Source organism: Calcarisporiella thermophila (genome assembly GCF_041956535.1).
Source record: "Calcarisporiella thermophila strain CBS 279.70 unplaced genomic scaffold VTP21scaffold_8, whole genome shotgun sequence".
NCBI lineage: Eukaryota > Fungi > Calcarisporiellomycota > Calcarisporiellomycetes > Calcarisporiellales > Calcarisporiellaceae > Calcarisporiella > Calcarisporiella thermophila.
In genome coordinates, this window is record NW_027192198.1 from 209,311 (window position 1) to 231,606 (window position 22,296).

At 53.8% G+C, this 22,296-nt stretch overlaps 11 protein-coding genes across 11 annotated transcripts; 4 read left to right on the forward strand and 7 right to left on the reverse strand.

Moving 5' to 3' along the window:
• Positions 1-83: 83 nt before the first annotated feature.
• On the reverse strand, positions 84-461 carry VTP21DRAFT_10911 (uncharacterized protein; the record flags this gene model as incomplete). The annotated part of the gene is made up of 1 exon (XM_069390299.1): positions 84-461. One exon carries the CDS (start codon positions 459-461, stop codon positions 84-86), a length of 378 nt encoding a protein of 125 aa, XP_069252461.1.
• Positions 462-541: 80 nt separating this feature from the next.
• On the forward strand, positions 542-1,044 carry VTP21DRAFT_10912 (uncharacterized protein; the record flags this gene model as incomplete). The annotated part of the gene is made up of 2 exons (XM_069390300.1): positions 542-570; positions 681-1,044. 2 exons carry the CDS (start codon positions 542-544, stop codon positions 1,042-1,044), a joined length of 393 nt encoding a protein of 130 aa, XP_069252462.1.
• Positions 1,045-1,482: 438 nt separating this feature from the next.
• Positions 1,483-2,014, reverse strand: VTP21DRAFT_10913 (mitochondrial 54S ribosomal protein mL59; the record flags this gene model as incomplete). Its single annotated transcript, XM_069390301.1, has 3 exons — positions 1,483-1,530; positions 1,592-1,652; positions 1,734-2,014. The coding sequence occupies 3 exons, from the start codon at positions 2,012-2,014 to the stop codon at positions 1,483-1,485; spliced, it is 390 nt and encodes a 129-aa protein (XP_069252463.1).
• An 843-nt stretch (positions 2,015-2,857) lies between these two features.
• Positions 2,858-5,918, forward strand: VTP21DRAFT_10914 (uncharacterized protein; the record flags this gene model as incomplete). The annotated part of the gene is made up of 12 exons (XM_069390302.1): positions 2,858-3,284; positions 3,361-3,446; positions 3,514-3,746; positions 3,859-3,964; positions 4,033-4,089; positions 4,159-4,332; positions 4,415-4,558; positions 4,626-4,710; positions 4,820-5,229; positions 5,295-5,343; positions 5,424-5,673; positions 5,813-5,918. 12 exons carry the CDS (start codon positions 2,858-2,860, stop codon positions 5,916-5,918), a joined length of 2,127 nt encoding a protein of 708 aa, XP_069252464.1.
• A 239-nt stretch (positions 5,919-6,157) lies between these two features.
• On the reverse strand, positions 6,158-7,023 carry VTP21DRAFT_10915 (40S ribosomal protein eS7; the record flags this gene model as incomplete). Its single annotated transcript, XM_069390303.1, has 3 exons — positions 6,158-6,284; positions 6,420-6,730; positions 6,877-7,023. The coding sequence occupies 3 exons, from the start codon at positions 7,021-7,023 to the stop codon at positions 6,158-6,160; spliced, it is 585 nt and encodes a 194-aa protein (XP_069252465.1).
• Positions 7,024-8,112: 1,089 nt separating this feature from the next.
• On the reverse strand, positions 8,113-8,977 carry VTP21DRAFT_10916 (uncharacterized protein; the record flags this gene model as incomplete). The annotated part of the gene is made up of 2 exons (XM_069390304.1): positions 8,113-8,724; positions 8,858-8,977. The coding sequence occupies 2 exons, from the start codon at positions 8,975-8,977 to the stop codon at positions 8,113-8,115; spliced, it is 732 nt and encodes a 243-aa protein (XP_069252466.1).
• Positions 8,978-9,594: 617 nt separating this feature from the next.
• Positions 9,595-13,228, reverse strand: VTP21DRAFT_10917 (uncharacterized protein; the record flags this gene model as incomplete). Its single annotated transcript, XM_069390305.1, has 6 exons — positions 9,595-10,160; positions 10,240-10,384; positions 10,500-11,822; positions 11,921-12,064; positions 12,199-12,967; positions 13,041-13,228. 6 exons carry the CDS (start codon positions 13,226-13,228, stop codon positions 9,595-9,597), a joined length of 3,135 nt encoding a protein of 1,044 aa, XP_069252467.1.
• A 926-nt stretch (positions 13,229-14,154) lies between these two features.
• On the forward strand, positions 14,155-14,668 carry VTP21DRAFT_10918 (60S ribosomal protein eL32; the record flags this gene model as incomplete). The annotated part of the gene is made up of 2 exons (XM_069390306.1): positions 14,155-14,244; positions 14,363-14,668. The coding sequence occupies 2 exons, from the start codon at positions 14,155-14,157 to the stop codon at positions 14,666-14,668; spliced, it is 396 nt and encodes a 131-aa protein (XP_069252468.1).
• A 636-nt stretch (positions 14,669-15,304) lies between these two features.
• VTP21DRAFT_10919 (uncharacterized protein) lies at positions 15,305-20,149 on the reverse strand (the record flags this gene model as incomplete). Its single annotated transcript, XM_069390307.1, has 6 exons — positions 15,305-16,143; positions 16,231-18,248; positions 18,400-18,890; positions 18,974-19,053; positions 19,128-19,422; positions 19,763-20,149. 6 exons carry the CDS (start codon positions 20,147-20,149, stop codon positions 15,305-15,307), a joined length of 4,110 nt encoding a protein of 1,369 aa, XP_069252469.1.
• A 109-nt stretch (positions 20,150-20,258) lies between these two features.
• VTP21DRAFT_10920 (uncharacterized protein) lies at positions 20,259-20,574 on the reverse strand (the record flags this gene model as incomplete). The annotated part of the gene is made up of 2 exons (XM_069390309.1): positions 20,259-20,396; positions 20,458-20,574. 2 exons carry the CDS (start codon positions 20,572-20,574, stop codon positions 20,259-20,261), a joined length of 255 nt encoding a protein of 84 aa, XP_069252470.1.
• A 461-nt stretch (positions 20,575-21,035) lies between these two features.
• On the forward strand, positions 21,036-22,220 carry VTP21DRAFT_10921 (uncharacterized protein; the record flags this gene model as incomplete). Its single annotated transcript, XM_069390310.1, has 1 exon — positions 21,036-22,220. One exon carries the CDS (start codon positions 21,036-21,038, stop codon positions 22,218-22,220), a length of 1,185 nt encoding a protein of 394 aa, XP_069252471.1.
• Positions 22,221-22,296: the final 76 nt, after the last annotated feature.

The following is a 22,296-nucleotide window of genomic DNA, read 5'->3' on the forward strand; positions in this document are numbered from 1 at the left end:
CTCTAAGCCCATGGCCAGTCCTCCCCCTCTCCCCCCCCCCCGGCTGGAGCGGCGTGGGCGAGGGGGGGGGGAGGTCGGCGGGATCAGGGCATGCGCCATCGGCCGCTAAAGCCCGGTGATGTTTGATTCAACGCTCGCCCACGAGTGCCTTGGCCGGCGCAGAGAAGCACGGAGAGCAAGGGGAAACGGCACCGAGGTTTTTCGTGGAGGGGTCGAGGATTTCTCCTCCTCCCTGCGCGCGCAAATGAGGAGCCCGCATGCATCATTTGTGAACCGTTGCATGCAGTAAAACACCCTTGTTCCCATGCAGATGCTTGTGCCTTTGTTTGTTGGCCACCGCGCGACTGTGGCTTCAACCGGTGGAAAGAGGGCGAAAGCCGCAGGCTGCGCTGCAACCACTCACTGTCCCGCGCGCCGGAATTGGGTGGCTTGACACAAAACCAACCTTGGGCGGAGCCCATCAGCGAATCCCCGGGCTCCTCGCCCTTTGCCCTCCGGATCAAACAAAAACGAAGGCTCGATCGCGCCTCTCTTGCCGCCAATGCCTCGTGAAATCCACGGACTTTTCAGGTGACAAAAGCCTGACACAGGCGGCTCTGCTTCGCTGGTGCTCCCGTCGAAACACACCTGGAACTGGCCCCCTGGATCGGCCGCACTATTCTACGCCTTCCGCTCTATAGTGTCCCGTGGATTCCCCTCTTGGCCCGCGCTCCAGCCCTGAGAGAGCCGGTCCCCCCCCCCCCCCCCTTCTGCAATGGGCTGGGGACCACGAGGAGCGCTGTGGGCGTGCGCTGGTGTCGCAGTCACTCCTTCGAGAGCACTGCGCACCCGATTGCTGGCGCTGCCAAGTCGAAACTTCGGCCATGCTCTAGAAAAGAAAAACGCCACGAGCTCTTCCAGCCCGATGCTTGGATACGTGTTGAACAACCCAAGGGATCGAGAAGACTACCAAATCGTATTTTTTTTTTTTCCCACTTGGTAGGGCGCAAATCTTCTGCCCGTGCTGGAGAGCCCTGCAGAGTCCTGGCTGGTTACCAAAATTAAATTGAAGGGAAACAGGAACTGAATCCTGCCTCAAGTGGGTGTCGTACACAGACACACCTGCGCTGTTGAAGAGAGAAAACGAGAGGGTGGATCCTCTCCCGCTCTCCAAGCTTGTGTGCTCTTGGATTGACTAATATACTGGCCCTCCCTAGCTACGGGCAATGTTTCTCTCTCGCTGGTCGATCCTTGGTAATTAATAATTAGTCATGGAATACCCTTTGATCTGCTGCTTACGAGTTCTCCCTCCCACGCCTGCCTGTCGCAAAGGGAGGTTTGACGGGGGGAACGAAGCCACGCTGCTCCACCGCTCACTAAGCAGTCCATCCATTATTCACAGAGGGGGTTATCGGTTTATTACGCACAAATAAAAACAATAAAAATGTATGGAACAAGGAAACAAGATAAACACAAAGAAAAGCCAAGGTCTATGCTCCATCTCTAAAACGGAAGCCGTGGTTTGTTCTTCTCCTTCTCGCGGAGCAGATCCTAATGATGAAAAGTAATTAGGTGACGCAGCCATTCCGATGCCTGTGCAGAAATACATTACCTCTTTCCAGCTTTGAATCTTCTTCGGCATCTCCTCCAAGTTCTTGGCAATTTTTGCTTTCCTGCAGGGGGGAGGGGGAGGAGAAATGAGGTGTCAATGAATGATAAAGGATCCATGAATGGTCAGGCATTAATTATGCTACCTTTCATCGGCAGTCCGCTCAGCTTTTGTGCCCTTCGGTGGCTTACTCCGCAGCACTCCCTTCTCTTTCACAGCTGGGAGACCTATGGTGGTCGGATCTATGTCGCGGATAATGCATGCCTTGCGCAGATCGGCTTGCCTCCGCAGGCTGAGGAGAGGAGGCCTCCACCGCCCAATCCCGGTCACCTCACTAACATAGAACTGTGGCTGAAAACTTGAGGGATCCCACTGCTTCTTTGTGACGGAAGCTAGAATTCGTTGGGAGACTGCCCGTGCGCGCATTGCAATGAGAGGGGGATGAATATCTTTGAGGTTATCGCGGGACTCGGCCCTCGCGCGAAATTTTGTTTTCTATTGTGACTTTGGGCCGAATTTTGGATTCTAAGCCTCACAATCGGAGGCTTGGCTGAGAGAGCTTCTTTTTCGCTTGAATGGATGGCCATAATTAGGAGCTATGGCAGCCAAGCTGCATCGGTTCACTTTGAATGAGGTTTTCTACGTTTGGAGAAGCCTTCTTCTTCATTAAACCCAATGGGATATATTTGGGTCCATCATGATAGGTTGATGAAGGTCAATGATCGTATTAGGCTGCCATCCATATTGAAGTTGAAATCGGACTCTGCAGCTTTGCTAGTCTCCAGGCTAGAGCGTCCACAGCCCTCTTTGGCCAGCCTTCATTGGCATGAAGTACCAGTGCGGGCACTCTTTTTACCGAACCAATAGCTTTATTTTTGGCTCGGCTTCCTATAATATAGGAGTTATACTATAACTCCTTTTCCTACAAGTACAAATACGAAATAAATTGTTATGTCGGCGAGGTGCTTTCGGCTAGCCTCCGTAGTGGTAAAACCGCCATTAGAGTGTATTGCCAAAGGTGGGTCAGCACCCCCAGAGTTGAGGTCTACTGTGCAGATATAATGGTCTTCACCTACAGTGTTTACCTGTGAGAAGGCATTTTCGGAAGAGTTTTTACAATCTGGGCCGATGAGTAAGGGCTGCGAATAAGTGGCTGCGATCTTTCCGGCAGAGTTAGAGTTCGCTTTATCCAGCGCGGTGCCAATAATTTTGCCCCTCCACTATTCTCTTACTAACTCTCAAAGCGAGAAGAACAATCAAGAAGACACCATGTCGAACACGGATGAAACCCCCAAAGACTCCAAGGCCCTTGACATCTTCAAGAAGCTTAGCACCATCCCCTCCTATACCTCTGCCTCCATCGCCGCCAGCACTAGCAAGCCGGGGATGCTCACGGTCCACCTGACGCAATCCCAACGCGACACTACGCGCAGCACAAAGCGCAATGTGGCTCGCGCCCTTTTTGCTTCGGTCGATGCCAGCGGAGAAGTCTCATGCCTTGGCCATGGACTGCCGGTGGACTTGGGAGAAGCGGGAAGGCAAAGGTTATCGCCCTCGGGCCGTTTGCTGGCGGTGTTACGGGCCGTTTCTGAGGCAGGTGCGAAGCAGAAAAAGAAGTTTGTGGAGGTATGGAGCGAGGGAATTCTCAGACGCGTCTTGGAGGTGACCGATAAACACGGAGACTTCTATTCGGATGGTAATCGAGGCATCGCCTCCCCTCCAATTCCTGGTGGAATTCTTTCTCACGCCTATTGCATTCCATGCCTTGCTAGACACATTTGGATGCCTCAGTTGGGCCAAAGATGAGTCCAAACTTATTTATGTCGCCGAAGCAAAGCCGGAGGAGGATCCAAAGAAGGTTGGCTGATGTTCTTCTGTTCTATGGTTTATCATTTGGAAAACGGGAGCTAACCTCCCACTCTCAGAAATTCGAATATGTCCCCGACTGGGGTGAGCGCTTCTCCAAGAAGGCTTCTCCCCGCTTAGTCCTGGTCGACCTAAATACCCACGAGAAGGACCAACAAATCCTCGTTCTACCCGCCCTCCAGGGAATTTCTCCAGGACAAGCGTTTTTCGGACCCAACGGGGAGAGCCTCCTCTTCACCGGCTATCAGATCGAGCCGAGGCGGTACGGGATTGTGTACTGTCAAAACCGGCGGTAAGGAAGAGAGTCATACCTGTGGGCCCATCCACTTTAGCCTCACGAATAACCATTCCGTATTGCCCCTCCCCCCCTCTCTTCCTCCCCTCCTCTCGATTTAATCTTCCAGCACTGGCATCTATCAAGTCAATCTTGACGGGTCCAACCTCGTACGGCTGAATAGTGAGGAGGTCAATGGCCGCTCACCTCAACTGAGTCCCTCCGAGAAGCATCTTGTAGGTGGCACTTCTGAAGTATCTGGGAGCAATGGACTTACCCAATTCTATGGCGGCTCTTCACCTAGGTCTATGTCTCCAACAAAATCGGCGGGCCGCACGCATCCTGCGCAACCCTTTACAAGGTGGGAGATTTCTGTTGGGGGGAGGTAGTGCGGTGGATGACCCTGACAGTAAGCTCTTTTGCCATATAGTACGAGTTTAGCAGCGGAGCGAATCAAATCGTGGTAGATCAGATCGCATCCACCAAGGAAGCGCACGAATTCCCCGGCCTTTACATCGATCAATTGCCCACCGACTGCTTCGCCTTGAGCGCTGATAAAGCGTCAGAGTGGGTGGTTGCTCACAGTGTCTGGAGGAGTAGAAAGGTGGGTGGAACTTGACACTCTTTTTTATTATAAGAAAGAAGCTGATGCATTCGGTTTGAAACTCATTCCCCTCACTGGACAGACCCTCGTAGCCATCAATACTAGCACCGGCAACGTAAAGGAGCTCACTTCGGGTACGCTTGCGAAAGGAAGCTATTCGCTCCTGTACGTCTCCAACGATTACTTGGTTGCGTCTTGGAGCACCCCAACGGAGCCAAACTCATTGGTAGGTGTCTGTTTCAGAGGGCTAAGCAGCCATGCCGATTGTTTATGCTATGTTTTCTTTGCAACAGTTACTTGGCATTATCACTCAATTGGGGAGCAACCAGATCGAAGTTTCCTGGAAAACCATCGAGCAGGTTTCTCTTGGAGATGAAGGTTAGATACCACTCCTCTCCCATGCCGAATTTCAGCACCACTCAATGCACACTGACATCCCTTACCTCTCCCCTCCCCTTATGCCATTTTTTTTTTCGGTTACTTTTAGTGAAAGAACTCTTGAATTCTCTCACCTATTCTATGGTGCAAAATATCCCTTCACAGCCGGAGCATCTAGAGGCCATTCTTCTGGCCCCGAAGCACGTCGAGCAACCGCCCCTAATTGTGCTTCCCCATGGGGGACCGCACTCGACCGTTCTCGAGGAGTTTGCCTTGACGATTGCAGGGCTTGGAGCCCTCGGATTTGCCATCGCCAAGGTCAACTACACGGGCAGTCTCGGCTTCGGGCAGAAGTGCGTAGAGGATCTGGTGGGGAAAATCGGAGAGGTGGAGGTGCAGGAGACCCACGCGGTGGTGGAGTATCTAGTGAAGCAAGGCCGGGTGGATGGGGCCAAAGCTTGTGCCTTCGGCGGCTCGCACGGAGGGTTCACCTCGGCCCACCTCACGGCCCGTTATCCCGTAAGTTGGTCCCGGCTTCCTGCTGAGTCTTTCTTGTGAACCTCACCTGGTGGACCTTGCCTTAGGATTATTACAAGGCCTGTGTATTGCGTAACCCCGTCATCAACGTTGGAGGTAGGGGGACGAGCTCCATCCCCTTTTTCATCTGGCTGGCCCCAGGATCCTCAACTCTTTTATTTTTTTCTGTGTATTAGCCATGGTTAGCACCACGGATATCCCCGACTGGAACTTTGCCGAGCCCGGCTTCGATTTCCGACTCGAAGCGCCCACCCCCGCCGCCTCACCCGAACAGTACGCTCAGATGTACGCGTGCTCTCCCATAAAGGGGGTGGATCGTGTGCAGACCCCCACTCTCGTCATGCTTGGCGAGGGCGACAGGCGAGTTCCGCCCACCGAGGGTATTTCGTGGTACAATGCGCTTAAAACACGTGGAGTGAAGGTTAGGTAAGTTTCTCATCTTTTCGAACGTGTGTGTAAACGTAGGGAATGGAAGTGTTGGCCGTGCTTTCATTTTTCATTTTTCTTTTCCTCCCGTTTATCCCTTTTCTATCTCCCATTTGTTCACATTGCTTCTCTCCTCTAGGATCCTCATGTTTCCCGACACGGGCCATGCCCTTGACACGGTTGATGCCGAGATGCATGGCTTTGATGCCTATGCCAATTTCTTCTTGGAGCACATAGGAAACTAGGTGGGGGTTCAGTCGGCTGTTCGCCTTTTCGAAAATCCTGGAAGAGCAACGTGAAGAAGGGAAAAGGGCGGTGAGAGCAACGAAATGGGATCTTTAACGGGAGGAGGAGGAAGCGCCGTGTGATTGGATTTCTCTCAGTTTGATGCAGCAAGGGGGAGGGGGGAATGAAGCATAAACCATTAAAAAATAAAAATCTGATATTTTTATAAACAAGGAAAAAAAAGAACATGGCACCCCATCTACAGAGTCAATTCCTGGGTGGCAGGGAATTCAAAGTTCACGTCCTTGCCGGTGAGCTTCTTGTACACGTTGGAGAAGGTGTCGAGCTTGTACTCAAGAGAGGTGGCATCCTTCTGGTCAAGGAAACTAAAGAATAGCAGCAAAAAAAAAGAGCAAAATTAATTTCAATGGACCAGAGAGAGGGGAGGGCAGCCAGGAGATAGGGCGCCGATCGACCGATCCGAGGCCGCGGGGGGAAGGGCGCTAAACCAAAATACATACACTTTGATGATCTTCGATCCGTCAACCTTTACGCGTGTCCGCTTGCCAACAATCTCGGTGGGGTACACAAGGTCCTCCAGGATCTTTTCGTGTACGGCAGTGAGGGTGCGGGAGCGCGGGCGCTTTTGCTTCTCGCGAGTGTGACGCGAGGGCTTGGGCTGGATGCGGCGCTGGGCAACAAAGACGACATGGCGGTCAGAGAATTTCTTCTCCAATTCACGGGTCAGGCGCTGCTGAATCTTGTGGAATTGTTCCAGGAGCGGAACGGGCACGAAGATGACGATAGCCTTGCGACCACCACCGATTTCGAGCTACATTGGAGAGGAGCAGAGAGGATTAAAAAAAAGGCAAAAGGTGAGTATTACTGCTTCGAGAAGGTCGGGAAAGATTCGGCACGGAGATGGTGCGGATCCATTTTGCATCATCCACGATGTAAATAGAAGGAGGGATAGCCTACCTCTTTGGCAGCAGTGATCTGCAGAGGGCGAAGCGGAGCCTTCAGCTCGGCAACATTGTTCTCCAGATCGTAGAGGGCCTGGGCAACGTTCAGCTCGATCTCATCGGCAGCGGCGCCAGCGGGCTTTGCGATTTTGCTTGAAGCCATTGCTGCTAATAAACCAGTGAAAAGGCGCAATTAGCTAAATCTATTCTCCCAATCTTTCTTCTATTCCTCCTGCTTCCTTGTCAACAGCAGAATAGACAAAGATCATGGGGTCTTCACAGGGGAATCCGTCCCATCCCATCCATCCATCCATCCATCGATAGACACTCACTTTATGTTTTTTCTTTGGGGGGGGTAGGTAGTTCGCCTTGAAGGATGGTCACGGCCGAAGAAAAAAAAGGGAGGAATCGATTAAGGGATTCCATTGAATTTTTGTCTGCAGTCCGCGTAGAATTCTAACCTAACCTAATCTTGCCAATGAACCATTTCGTCCAAGATAGCTGGAGGCCAACCGGCCGTACATGGGAGCTCGATAACCAAAAGATCAGGGTTCATCCTATGAATTTTTGGGTAGAAATGAAGTGGAGAGAGGTAGATATGGCTCAAAGAAACAAATAGGCCAAAAAGAAGACAGGACGAGATTGCCCGAGGGGGGGGGGGTTAGAAATAGCTATGGTAGATGCCTTTATTTCATCACTCGTACAAGAGAGTTCTGGAGACTCGACTCAGAATAGGACAAGAAAAGCTAACGTCAGATCCATATGCACCGAGAAGGGTTTATGGCATTGATCCCTACAAGAATTGAACGGCATTTGAATGCTGACAAGGCAAGGATTTGACACTGAAACATCGCCGGGAACCCGTGCTATCACATCCAACGAAGTGACCGCGCATTTAGCCACGACCAGTAGAGTGCACAAATGGCCTTGAAACATTGGAATTTAAGAGAAACCGAAATGATACAGTTCTTTAGTGTACCTGAGTTGCCAGGGGAAGAAAGAGGAAAAAAAAAGCAAGTGTGGAGAAAAAAGATAGTCAAAATTTACAAGGATTAATACAAAGGAGAAGGGGGAGGGGGGGAATAAGAATATAACAATGTAAGGAATGCTAGCATAGGGCGCGTATAAATCAGAGAGAGAGAAAGGGTTTGAATAGAATCATAAAAATGTACCATCCAAATCACTTCTAAAGATAGAAAAAAAAAGCAAAAACAAGAAGTTGCAAGGGATGAATGAGGGGGGGCCCGCGGGTTTATCGAGCATGGGCCGTTGCGGGTAGGGGCAAAGAGTCCGGCTCTGTGCCATAGGCGGGAGGGGGTGAGCTCACTCGGTCGGACCCCTCGGCACCGTCGCCAGCGGCCCTCTGGTGGTTGGCGTAGACAGGGGGCGGAGGCATCAGCGGGTCAACGGCCGCATACGGGGGCAAAAACTCGAAAAATGCCTCGGGCCTCGGCGGCACCTCCTCCTCGTGCACTATTACCACGTCGATTGCATAGTGGGGCCAGGAGAAGACCACAAAGGACATCATTCCAGGCAGCCGCTTCGGGAGCCATGCCAAATTTCGAGGCGCATCCTCCAGCGTTAAATTGTGCATCATCCCGTGCCAACTCTTCTCGAATTTGCGCAGTTTGCTCTGTATGCTCGCACGCTGCAGGCACACCAGGAGAATAAAGACGACCGGCGAGAGAAAAAGAAAGACCCGGAGGTAGATGAGCTCGGAAGAATACCACGTGAAGAGGGCAAGAATGATGATGGCAATGGTCCCGCCGAAAAGTAGGATGTAATTGACGAGGAAGGAGGGGAAATGCTGTGCAATGAATTGTCGAATTGTATGTTTGCGGGTTTCGAAGATTTCCCGCGATATCTAAAATAGGATGGAATCGTCAATATCCATGCATTAAATACCGGCTGGCCTCGATGCTTTGACATCAGAGTTTATGCCCAAGCATCGAGGCTGAGAACAGAAGCTACGCAAGGAATGGCTCGGTGCGATTTACCTTGTCTTGCAGTTGATACGAGTCGAATTCACCGATGAGAAAGTAGGGTTTCCTCAAGCCGTTCTTCACCAATGGAAATGTGACGAGGGAGGTGTAGGAGAGGGATATGGATGGATACATGTCGCTGTGCTTAGAAGAAGATAGAGCAGAACAAGGGAGCAGGAGGTTGGGAGGGGGAGTCAAATGATCGAGAATGGCATCCGGTACTCAACGATGAAGACTTGTTGGTTATTTCAGCATTTCAGTGCTCATGGAAGCAAGGATGAAAAAAAAAAAAGAAAAAAGAGGGGACGTTAAGAGGGGACGTTAAGGGGGGAACAAGGCAGGATCGAAAATGATGCTTGTGCTCCAATTTCTGAAGATGGCTCAATAATCCGGTCGGGAATACCCATTGGGGAATAATAGAAAACAATTGGAGAACTATGTTGAAAAAGTAAAAATAGAAAGATATAGAGGCCAAAAAAAAAATGCAAATGAGAACAAGGAAGGAAATGAAATAAAACGCTCTAAAATATAAACAAGAAGAACGGGGGAGAGAAAGAGAAGCGGAGAGAAGGGAAAATGACACACATATTGATAATACATAGGAAAAAGGAAGTGAAATTGCACTGTTATGAAGAAAGAGGAGGAGAGAGGGGGGAGAGGGGAAGGGGAGAGAGGGGAGGGGAGAAGAGGAAAAAAACAAGATAACGATAAAATCAATGGAACTCATTGTTACATTTCACTGGTGGGCATTGCTATTGTATCTGCAGCCATGGATGAGCCAAGACCTCATCAATGGTGGGGCGCTTCTCCACATCGCGGTTCAACATCCACTTGATTAATTCAATCGATCCCGGCGATAGGATGAAGGGAATGCGCAGTTCGCGCGCCATGATCTCGTCAATCGTATAAAATGGGTTTTCTCTAAATATGATGGTATACAGAAGGATCCCCAGGGCCCAGACGTCCTGGGGGGGTCCCGTGTATTTCTTGCCCGAGATGACCTCCGGGGCGGCATAGTCCAGGGTGCCGCAGAAGGTGTCAAAGAGCCGGCCCTGGCGGAGGTAGGCGGCGGAGCCAAAGTCGATCAGCTGCACCCCGCCCTCCCCGTCGAGGATCACGTTTTCATCCTTGATGTCCCGGTGCACGATGCGATGGTGGTGGAGGTGCTGCACGGCCTCGCACACCTTGCGGAATATCGACCGCACCTCCGACTCCATCAGACCGCGGCAGTTCAGCTCGATGTAGTCGAAAAGGTCCATCCCCGCACCATGCAGCTCCGACTCGATGTAGTAGTGCTCATCGTCCTCAAAGAAGTCCACTGCATCCAATAAAAAATACGCAAAATCGTCAGGATTCTCCCACCAACTTCAGGTCGAGAGGAGGGCCGCCACACTTACCCATATTCAAAATGCTAGGGTGCGGAATGCGCCGTAGGGTGTGCAACACGTGGATCTCCAGAGGCACAATGCCGAGCACCTTGTCCTTGGTCCAGCAGTCCAGCAAAATTCTCGATTTAACCACGTATTTAAGGACGAGCTTACGCTATTTGAGATGGGGAGGGGGGGGGGGGAGGGAAGAGTAGGGAGGGGAGAGGAGAGCGCGCAACAAGACCGTTAGTCGTGCCATCCCAGCGGGAAGCAAAGGTAGCGAGCTTTACCTTGGTCGGGTCATCCTTTCGATAAGCCAGCTTGACGGTACCATAGGCCCCCTGGCCAAGCGTATGAACGACCACGTAGTCATCGATGCTGCGCTTGCCAAGGAGAATCGAGTATTGGTAGAGCGACTCCGGGGGGGTGGTGAGGGGCGGTGGCGTGACGGGATGCACATCCGAAGGAATCGAATACTGCTTTTTCATCTTGATCTGCAACGACGGAAGGCCATCTTTGGTTGGAGATGGAGGGGCATCGCACACCTTCATGGCGGCCGATTTGACCGGCGTCATTTCCGCATCATCGACAGCATTCTCCTCTTCTCCGCTGACTTCGGCCTCATCCCGATACAACTTCACCTCTGGCGGAGCACATGCGGCCTGCTCGGGGACCGACGTCCTGGCCTCCGGGGGGACCTTGTGCTCGGGCATTAGGGAGACAAGGGAGCCGAACGAGGCGGTCAGCGCCAGCGCCGTGGGCTCCAAGGCGTGCGGGGTGGTCGGAGCAGACTGAGACGATCTGCGCGCAATGCTCAGCCCCCGATCGTAAGAAAGCCACAGGGCAAACAGGCGCTCTCCGCAAGACTCTACCACCCGTATCTGCAGGTCGATGTCAAAATGCGTGCCGTCCCGGTGGACCGCGGTGATCCCGTTTGTGGGCAATGCTACGGAGGACACCATGCCCAAGTTCAACGAGGCGTTCGCCGTAGGGGGGGCAGAGAGGGGTAACGGCGTCTCCGCCGGCTGTTCCAGTGCCGACTCGGGCGCAGCGCTTTGACCGGTGCGCAGCCGCGGGGTCGGCGGCAGACTGGCTCGCTTGGAAGCACGCCGACATGCGGCGCTCGACACTATGGTGCCGTTCTCCAGGCTGGACTCGTAGGCCAGCTCCTCGATCATCTCCATAAATTGCGGCAAAAACTCCGTCACCCTCCTCCCCTCGATCATCTCCTGCGAGTGCACGCCAAACAAATACTTTGCAAACACCATGTTAGCCGACTGTATCCGCCCATCCTGCTGCGCAATCACTAGGCCAGCCATAGTGGGAATCGAAACAATCTTCAGGGAGAATTGGCCGGTCGAGCCCTCTAGAGGCTCCAGCTTGACAATGATGGGGAAAGAGACGCCGCGCTTCGACCAACTTCCAAAGAATTTGAGGCGATTGATCTCGGCAGCGTCCAGTGTGTCCATCCCCGATCTCTGCGGAGAATCCCATTGTTGGGCGTAAAGCCCGGCAAAGGCGGGTATGAGAATCGTGATCGACTTTCCGAGTAGCTCGTTCTCCGAGTACCCATACAAGTCCTGGAAGGGACCCGACAAGCTCCCGATAATACCCTAGAATCGGAGCAAAAAAAAAAAAGAGACAGGTGAGAAGGGCTCGGGCCGGAGGTAACGAAAAAAGAGGCAAATTGGGTTCCATCCAAGAGACATACCGAGCCCGACAATCCAACGGTGATGACCAACTCCGAAATCTCCTCAAATATCCAAATAAATATGATGGCTCCCTTGGAGTCCTTCTTGGCCTTGAGCCAAAGCGATGCGGCTGAAGTCGTTCCATCCCGTTTTGCAATGGGAATCTAAGGTGCAGGTGCAGAAGTGAGAGGGGGTGGGGAGAGAGAGTGGAATGATTAGTTCAAGCCCAGGAATCTCTTGGCAACGCAATAGGCTTCACCCCGGCAACAAGAGCAGCAGCGTAAGCCCCATTACATACCACTTTGCCACACACCAACACCGCGTCGACAGCCTCCTCTCGCACTCTGGTGCGAATCAGCCTCTCGTACTTTTCCTTTATCGAAGCCGGCAGCAGATCGAGCGCGTTCCTCCCGACGAGATGGTTCTGCTCAAACCCAAAAATGATGCATGCGATGTCGCTTGCGGTCAAAATGACGCCCTCGGCGTCCGTGGTGATCATTCCCTGGTTATGGGGGACAAACCGCGTCGGGGAATGCAGAGAGGGCACCGCATCCAGCGAATTGGAACGGTTGACAAGGGCAAGGAAGCGCGAGGGGATCGGGCGGATGTCAGTGAAGGCCCGCTTGAGGGAGGGGGACGTTTTCGCTGCCCAGCACGGCGGCTCGTTCCAGCCCTGACCCTCTAGTTCACTCTCTGCCGCATCGGTGCCCTTAGGTTGCGTTGCAAGCTTGTCCCGGAATTCTTGCCCCAGCGACGGGAAGTAAGCCAGCGCAAACTTGGGTAGGCTCCAATCCTTGATCCTCGAACGCATGAACTCCACCGAACGCGTGAGGACGCTGCGGCGCGCGGCGGCCAGCGCGGCATCCGGTGCGGCAAAGCTAAAGCTGTGCAGCGATTCAGTGGTAAAGCGCGCGAGATCAGAAGCATCCCATGCGACACGAGGCGCTAATGACGGGGAGGAATCTGGGTCGGGCTTTGCAGGCTTATCCTCTCGGATCCGCAGAAGTCCGGTAGGATAGACCTCTTCAGATTCAGATGCTTCCGCATTGTCTGCTAGGCTTACAGGTCTAGAGAAAAAAATTTTTTTAAAGTTCAGAGCTATCTTTGTTTTCCCTAGGAGGGGCAGGGAAACCAACTTACTTTGAGGAGAAATAGTCAAATGCTTTTCCTTCGAAATGGACGTGCTTCTCATCAAGTTCTTTGACTGCTGCAGGTGCCGAAAGCATAAACATAAGACAAACATCAGTGAAATCGAGGGCGGAATCCCCAACACCATGTGAATATATTGGCCGATCAATGGATCCCACGATCAGCCCAAGTCGATCCATGTAAATAAAAGGATTTAAATGCATTACCTGCCACCTGTGACATTAGGGACTAGGCCTGCGGCGGATAGCAAGAGGAGAGCGAAAATGACGGAGGGAGGCGGGGAAGGGGAGCTCAAAAACGAGGATAAAGAGAGGTGAAGAACGAAAGGGGTGGGGGAGGTGCGCTAGAGATAAGAGTGCGAGACAAGGATAATGCAACAGGGAATCGATAAAGAAATCGCCGAAGGAGCTCCCGCCTCAGAAACAACAAGGGAGAAGAGAGAGCGCTTTAAAAAATATCAGGAAGAAGTACAAGCAAATAGATAAGAGGTGTACGGGGTTTACAGAGAGATTTACACCAAAGTGTGCCAGGGACGGGGAAATAACAGCTCAGTAAGAGAATAAAAGCAGTGCTGAAATCAGCCGGGTGAGCAGCTTCCGAAAACACAGACTAATGAGCTCAGGCAATGGGATGAGGATGCTGCCCACAGAGGTAAGAGGTCCCAATAATGGTCAAAGAGCAGGAAGGCAAAAAAACGAGCTCTATCCAAACTTTACTTTATGCGGGGGGACAAGATGGGACAAAGTCCAATCATATGTGTTTGTTGAGGGCAAGCAGAATTCCCTCTTTCCTTTCTTAGATGGCAGCGTCTGCGAGTTGGATGGTTCCCCCTCTTTACCTCCTCGAACACACGACCTTTGGGAAAGAAGATAAGGTAAGGATAACCACGCCTCCCATCTTGCTCGGGACGGATGGATGGAGCGATCCTAGTGTTTGGATGGGCTTCATTCGGTGGCCGCTATCTGGTGTTGCAAGATTGAAATGATGTTGGCATGGTGTGAATGGAGGATGCATTGGATGGCCGGCCCCGTCTTGTTATTCATTGGATTTTGATGCATTCTGACTGATTACTCCCTCTTTCTCTCTATCTCCATCGTTAGTCATAATGGTGGCCCCCGTTGCTAAGAACACTATCGTTAAGAAGCGGACGAAGCCGTTCAAGCGGCACCAGTCTGACCGCTACAAGAGCGTCAAGGTAATTAATTCATGTCGACAACAACCATGGACACGATCCCTTCCTCTCCCCTCTCCCCTCCCGCCACGTTCTTCTTTCTGCCGCTACCGTTTTGCTGATCCTTTCTTCGTCTCTCTAGGAATCATGGCGCAAACCCAAAGGTATTGACAATCGTGTGCGCCGTCGCTTCAAGGGACAGATCCCCATGCCCTCCATCGGCTACGGATCCAACCGCAAGACCCGCCACATGCTCCCCAACGGATTCAAGAAGTTTGTTGTCTCCAACGTTAAGGAGCTTGATCTACTTTTGATGCACAATCGCACCTTTGCCGCCGAGGTTGCCCACAACGTCAGCGCCAAGAACCGCGTTGCTATCGTCGAGCGCGCCAAGGAGTTGAACGTGAGAGTGACCAATGCTCACGCCCGTTTGAGGACTCAGGAATAAATGATAAACTCTTGTTCTCTTGGGTTTGATCTTGTGTGTTCTTGAAATTCGCGTCATCTCTCTCTAGATAAAATCACAACCTACATTGCTCTTCCTATACCGTATCCATGCTCAAATTCAGTTTATCTCACAAAAAATTCTCATTTCTCCCCACCGGGGGTGAATCGGCCAGCTGGCAGCTAAAGTTGATTTATTCAATGTCTGAAAACAAAAAAAAAACACAAGACCAACAATGTTATCCTACTAGGATAAAAAAGATGGCATAATTTAAACAATAGAGCAAGGTGCTCATCAAAATAATCATCATGAAAGCAGAAAAAAAGGAGGGGAGGGGAGAGAACAAAGATTAAAGATGATCCATTATGAAGTATAAAGAGCCGAGCAACAACAGTAGAAAGAATGAAAAAATAGCACAAAGCAAAAGAGGATTAAAAGCAAACGTAGGATAAGATAAAGATAAAAGCACACATAAAAAAAAAGATCTAATATAAAAAGACAGTAAAGTGCCAATATTACAAAGTTAAAAAATAAGAGGCAAACCACACGCTGGAAAGATGAAATAGAAGAGCTCTGAAGAGTTAATTTAACTGGAAAAGGCAAAAAGAGATGATCAGCAGTTCATGGGGCTCATTCATTTCACTCAGGATGGGTGGAGTGGGGCCGCGTGCTGCTGCCCTGGGAAGATGCGGACGAGTTGTGCACAAGCGTTTCGGAGGGCTGCGAGGGAGAAGGGGGGGGATCGTCGGACTCGCCAATGGTAAATGGCACTGAAGAGGGAGGAGGGTGATAGTTGAAGGGAGGGCGTGGATATCGCGGGCCGTGGAATGGTGGCGGCGGCCGCGGTATAGGAGGCAAATGGTGCATTGGATACTCGACCCGCCAGGATCCCCGCCTCAAACCCCCCAAGCCATTGGGAGGGGTGCGGGCGGCGTGGGGGGGAAGGTTGGTCGAGTATCGATTCTGATACGAGAAGGACGGGTAGTGCATGTAGGGCTGGGGGGGCAGCGAGTTGGTGCGTGCAGCGGCACGCATTCGCTCCTCGTGGCGAGCTTCGACAGGCGAAAGAGGGCGCGACACGAACGGGACCAGCTCTTTCTCACTCCCCTCCTGAGCCGCCGAGAACCGAGGGCCTGCATGGCCATGGTTGGGCATGGCGTGTTGCTCCTCGGCGGCCAAAGCGGGAGGCGGCAATTCTACCTCGCTTCCGTTTCTATAGTGGTCTCCCCCCGCTGCTCCCCATGAGGCCTCCCCGAGACCCCTACGGGCAAACGCCTCTCGCATTCGCCGCTCCCGTTCAAACTCGGCCCAACGCTTCATCACGATCTGGCTGCTGTCGAACTCACCCTCCTCTTCCTCACCTCTGGCGCGCCGCTCACCCGCCACACGGCGGGTTTGCCCCCAGGTAAAGTCGTCGAAATGCCAGAACGCGTAGACAGGGAGGATGAAATTCCATAGAGGCAGCGCGAGAAGATAAACTACAGGACAGGAATAGGATGAGTAAGGCGGGGTGTTATGAAGGGGAAGCGCTTTTTTTCTTTTTTCTTCAGTGTGTTTCCACTTACCAAGCATCCATCCAACGTAGGACAGCTTGCGACTCGTGAGCACGATCAACACGGCGGGCAGAAAGAGGATCAATGCCAAGAGCACGAGCGGAATGATTTCCGGGTGGCCAATGAAGAGCTCCACCAGCAGGTAGATCGTGAAGCAGATGGCGGCGGGGAGCACCAGCGTTCCAATGAGCTCCAGCGCGATAATGAACTGCATCGAGAAGCAGAAGGTGCCGCAGAGGTGCCTCACCAGCACCAGCTCCATGAGGTTGTGGACGGTCGAGTTGATCCACCGCCGGCGCTGACTCAGCAGCACGCCGAATCGGTCCGGCACCACCGTCTTGCACACCGCCTGCGGGACGAACACCAGCTTCCGCTTGGGGAAGGTGCGGAGCATCAGGGTGGAGAGGAAGCGGTCCTCGCCCAGCAGGAGCAGGTTCTTCTTGTGCAGGGTATCGACGACGTTCTCGGAGTAGTTCACGACGATGTCGGGGTTGGCCAGGATGGGGACCCAGTAGCCGTTGGGCCCCTTGGGCGCCTTGATTCGGTACATGCAGAAGCAGCCGGGCAAACAGGTCACGCCGCCAAACACGGACTCGAAGGCCTTGGACAGGTGGTGCGAGATGTAGTACTCGAACACCTGGATCATGGTCACCCAGCTGTTGGCCTTGTTGCCGATGCGCGTCTCCCCGCACAGCCCCATGATGCTGTGGTCCCGGGTCATGGCCGCCACCATGCGTGTGACGGAGTCGGGGTACACGCGCGTGTCCGCGTCGACCATCATGAGGATCTCGTAGCGATCCGGGCTCACCCCCGTCACGCGCCAGATGGAGTTGAAGAGCTCGTACTCCAGCATGGTCAGCCGCTCGTCGAACATGGCCTTCTGCAGAAAGCTCATCAGGATCACTTGGCTGTCGCGCTTTCCGCGATTCCCCGGCTTGTGGTCGCCCGCCTCCTCCGGCGTCCCGCACTTGGCGATCAGCACGATCGGGACGCGCTTCTGCCGGGAGCGCTTGACGGTGCGGGGGTCGTACTTGTAGAACCCGGCGAAGACCTTGGCCATGTTGTGGCGTTTCGATCCGTCCGCGATAGAGACGTAGCTCTGGGGCTGCACCTCGTCGGGCTGCACAATCAAGTCCTGCATCATGCTTAGCACAATGTCCGGCGTGGGCTTCCGATTCCCCGCGCCGGTGACAAGCCCATCCGCGATCACGAGCAGCAGCTTGTGGGAGTTGGGGTAGTCGGTGGTGGCCAGGGAGTCCAGGGTCGCGCGGATACCCTGTCGCCCCTCCGAGTAGCACGTCACGAGGCAGAGGGTGTGGACGAGGGGGAAGTTGAACGGGCAGTGCTTGGCCGACGGCTGGGGCACCACGCCCTCGGCCAGCGGCAGCGGACACGGGCGCTCCACCGACTCGTTGAGGGAGGATCGTCTCGAGTGCGCGGGGTTTGTGCGAGGGGTCGCCACGCTGCGCGCGACGCTGGACGAGTCGGGGGGGGTCGGGTTGGGGTCAAGCCATGGGGTGGCCCCGGAGTGCTGCGAATCCGTCGTCACCATGCTTCCACGCGACCCCTTCTGATGCAGCTCCCCCCCTGCCTCCCCTAGGGGTGGGGGCGGCAGCAGGGCGGACAGCCTCGAGCTGCTCCCCATCACGGTCGACGAGGGCCGAATGGCCGGAGCGGCCACGTCGATATTCTCCGTCCAGCGCTCGATCTCGGCCTCACGTTTGCGCCGCTCCGCGTAGGACATCTTTTTGAAGGTCCCGAGGCGCCACGAAAGGAACCACCCAAAGATAACCGCCAGCGTAAATTTGGAGAGGACCACGCCCAATATCACCACGAGCATCAGGTAGAGCACGATATCCGAGGCAATGCAGCCCATGGCACGCGTGTCAATGACGCCGACCCGGGTGATGTCGGCGAGACACTCGGCCACCTGTCTCTGCTTGGCGTAGATAAAGAAGAGGGTCGCGTCCGTCCCGGCGAGCCTCCGTACCGTCTCTCTCTGCCTCAACGAGTCGAGGAAGGGGTCCAACCTGAAGACCTCGGTGGGGAGCCACTGCAATCTGGCGAGGTCGAGCACATCACTAACAAAGAGAGGAAGGCGGGAAGGGGATGAGTTCCAGGCCGGAGCCAGCCGTACTGCCCAGAATGGCCGGGGGGCCGGCGGGAGGCCTCCTCACTTACTTGTTATAGACGACCAAGCTCCGGTTGGCGGAATTGATATCGTCCCACGTGTAGAACACCTCTCCGTTCTCCTTGAGTTTATAGTAGGCCATCCGAGCCGCGTTGGAGGTATGGCAGCCGGTTCGGCTGGGGTTGGCCGAGGGGTTGGGGGACGTTGATCCGTCTTGGTCGAGGGCCACGCAGGGGAAATAGTTGGGGACCATGTTGTCACGCTGGTTCCAGTCGACCCCCGGCTGCACCGTGATGAGGCCGAGGCAGTGCACGTTGACCTTTTGGAAGAGAAAGGAGATGTCTTTGCCGCCCATGTTCAGGGGCGGGTAGAGCGGATTGGAGTTGGGGGCGATGTCCGGCGCAGCGGGATGTTCGAATCGGTCCAAGACGTAGGCCTTGCCGTTAATGACCACGGTGCCCTTTTGGATCTGATTCGCCGCGAAACGCAGCCCGGAATCGTGGCACGCCGTACTTGTGAAGCCGAAGGTGAAGAATCCCATCTGTGAGGTAGGGAGAGGGAGAGAAGGCGCAGGGTTAGTAGAGGATACACCACGCACACATATTCCCCACAAAATCCACTCACAATAGCGCTCATGAGAACAATGATAGTGATCAACCCCATTTTTTCCCTCCACGCCCTCTGGGTAGCATATGACTTTTTGCCTATACAACAAAGGGGAGGGGACCATCGGGTTAGCGGGGATGAGGATAGATAGGTTTGCAAAATTCCAATCTACCGCATGCAGAGAGAAGGAAGGATGGGGCATAGCATGTCACGAAATAGCAGAAGATGATCCAGCATGATGGGCCGTGCGGCTTCGTTGTCCGCACCGTTTTCCTGGGGGGGCGCCTACTGCCACCCATCGCGCTTGAAGCTCCATAGGTCTTGCGGTAGGTATTGTCTAGCGATGAGATGGTGGACTGACGTAGCTGGCGATTGGAGATGGTGTGATATTGCGGATGGGCGGGATCTACGCGCTGCCGCTCCGGACGAGTCAGGGATCGCTGTCGCTGGACGCCCTCGCCAACTTGCTGAGCAATCGGAGTGAAAGGATCGGGAGGGGGGTCGGAGGATATATTTCCCGCCATAAATCAAAGGGATGCGGATAAATTAGCTGAGCAGACTATTGGGATGGGCTAACAAGCTAGCATGATCGAGCGTAGGGCAATGGGGAAATATGGCAAATTAGGAATTAAAAAAATGGGATGAAGCAGTTTGAAATAAATGAAACGCAGAGCAAAAGAAGACTAGTAGAGTTCCCAAAATAAAATGGAAAAAACGTATATTTAAACATATACAACAACTCAATATGGAGCCAGTAGCACACAGCGTGCACGCGGGAAATAAAGGGCCGAATAGGAAATAGCCAACGGTCGAAGCGCGGCAAGAGGGGAGAAAGAGGAGAAGCCGTCGTGGCGACTGCGGCCGGAGGAGGAGTGTGGAAACACGACGCGTGGGGGGCGAGGGCCAGGGGGCATGCAACAGGACAGCCCGAGAGTGCTCGAGTGTGGACGCCTCTTTCCACCGACTAGGGGTAGTCGGTGTCTTGTCCTGCGATTTTTTTTTAATTTCCTCAATTTCGCGCCCATTCGTCTCACCGTCACGTGGGAAAAAGTTGGGCCATGCGATTTCGCGAGGGCTGCAGCGCTCGCCGCTGCCTCTGCTGGCGTCGCCGGCCATTCCGCGCACCCGCGCTGTGTTCGCGACTTTCAGACGCGTCCAGGCTATTCGCGACGAGCCTCCGCTGGAGTGCCGCATTTAATATAGCGGCTTTTAGACATGGCTCTACCTCCTTCCCCTTCGCATAGTGGGTCCAAGTTTCACTAGCCTCTACTCAGCCAGCAAAAGCCCCGAAGTCGAGCTATGCTCAGCCAATATCGTCGATTCCGCCCTCCAACCCACTCTCCTTTTCGGCTTCGAGAGGATGGCCAGGCTCTCGGAAAAGTTCCGCTGTCCCCCGGACTTCTAACGAAGCGGCTAGGGCCAAGCTCCCGACTAGAGCCCACTAGATGTTCATAGCAGAGGGTGGCAACCAGAGAAGCTGGCTCCGCAGCTTTTTTTCAAACCTGGATACGCATCCATTTCGCCTTGCATGCAGTTGCTCGAGAGCTGCATTCCCCTCGGCGTAAGCATGCAACTCCAATGGCTTCGTCAGCCGTGGAACCTCCTCCAGCGTAACTCATGATCCCGTACTCTCCCGTTCCCTCCCGTGCTCTCGGGAGCTAGCCTAAATTGATCCAGTTCTTCCGCCGATGGAAGCGGGAATCATACAGGCTCAGTCTGGTGCAAGCCCGCTATTTCCCCTTGAGCGGCGCGGGGAATTTCTATTGCTCACCTTGCGAGCCTAACGCTCTTTCGAGAGGCCGTGTGACGCAAATTAACTCTAAATCCCATTTCTAATGACATAATTTCCTAAGATGAAGCTGATAAAAGAAGTAATTAAAAAATCCGGCGGGTGCATCGATTGGAGGGAGGCCACACCAATCCAAAATGGTTCCTGGCTTGGGCTCGCGTTTCCGTGGCCTTTAAAAATTTTTTTCCCGATCTTTTTATCTCTTATCGCCCCCCCCCCCCCTCCCTTCCTCTTTTGCTTACCCAGAAACACACTCTAAAAGCCAAAGAGGAATTGTAAATAATAGGCTACATGCCCGACATCAATTCCCACCATTTCCTGTATTCACCTTCTTTTTCCTACCAGGATCTCGACATCCTCAACCATACCACCCGTATTCTCCAGAGGCCCGAGCATGACCTCTATCCCCGCCATTCCTTCCGGGACCACATTAGACGGCAAATGAGAGAGGCCCGGCGCTTGCAGCTTGCCCCCATCGATACCGCCTGCTGCCACATCCTACCCACACCCCCCGCCACCCTTAGCTTGTCTCCGTCGCTCAATGCCGGCAGCGACATCTCTCCCGTCCTTTCCAATGCTTGCAGCGACAAGTGCTCGGCGTCCCCTGCGGCTGCCTTCCTGTCTCTCTTCTCGTCACTCCCTCCCCCGCCAACCGATTCGGAGGGCGTGCAAGTGGGCGACCACATCCTCGGGAGAGTCTTGGGCCTGGGTGCATTCTCGGTCGTCCGGGAGGCCCATCCCGCCTCTCCTAATGCTTCCCTCTGTGCCGTCAAGATCCTGCGCCATCCCGATCCTTCCGCCAACTCACACCTCATCCATCGGGAGCTCCGGATATGGCGGCTTCTCGACCATCCCTCCATCCTGCGCCTGGAGAAAGTCGAGCTGCATCACGAGTCTGCATTCCTATTCATGGAGTACCATCCGCGAAATCTCTTGCAGCATCTGCAGGAGCACGGAAGCCCGGGGCTTGGCGAGGTCGAGAGTAGGCGGCTGTGGCGGGATGTGTGCCAGGCCGTCGAATATCTACACCGAGAGGTGGGGGTCTGCCACCGAGACATCAAGCTTGAGAACGTGTTGATAGACAGCAGAGGTCGGGTCAAGCTGGCCGATTTCGGGCTGGCCGAGTTCCTCGGCGAGAAGGCCTCCTTCGTGGACAACCCTCGGCAAGAGGTGGTGCTGGGATCGCTGGCCTACACCGCTCCCGAGCAGTTGCGGGCAACCTGCGCGGTGCGGTGTCCCCTGACCGACGTGTGGTCGCTTGGCGTGGTGCTCTATGCTCTCGTGACGGGACGGCTCCCATTTTGGGACGATTTCGAACCGCGGCTGCAGTACAAGATTCTGACGGGGCGATACACGGAGCCCGACCACGCCAGCCCCTCGCTGAGCGAGCTTCTAAGAGGGCTCTTCAGCGTGTCGCCCGAGCAACGGTGGACCATCTCGCAGGTGTTGTCCAGCGGGTGGCTAGCGGGTGTGTAGCTGTAGTACATATTGGATGGGCGCTCTTGGTCGATTTTGTAAATTTTCTCTGCTCTATTTGCCGCTTTTTCGGTTT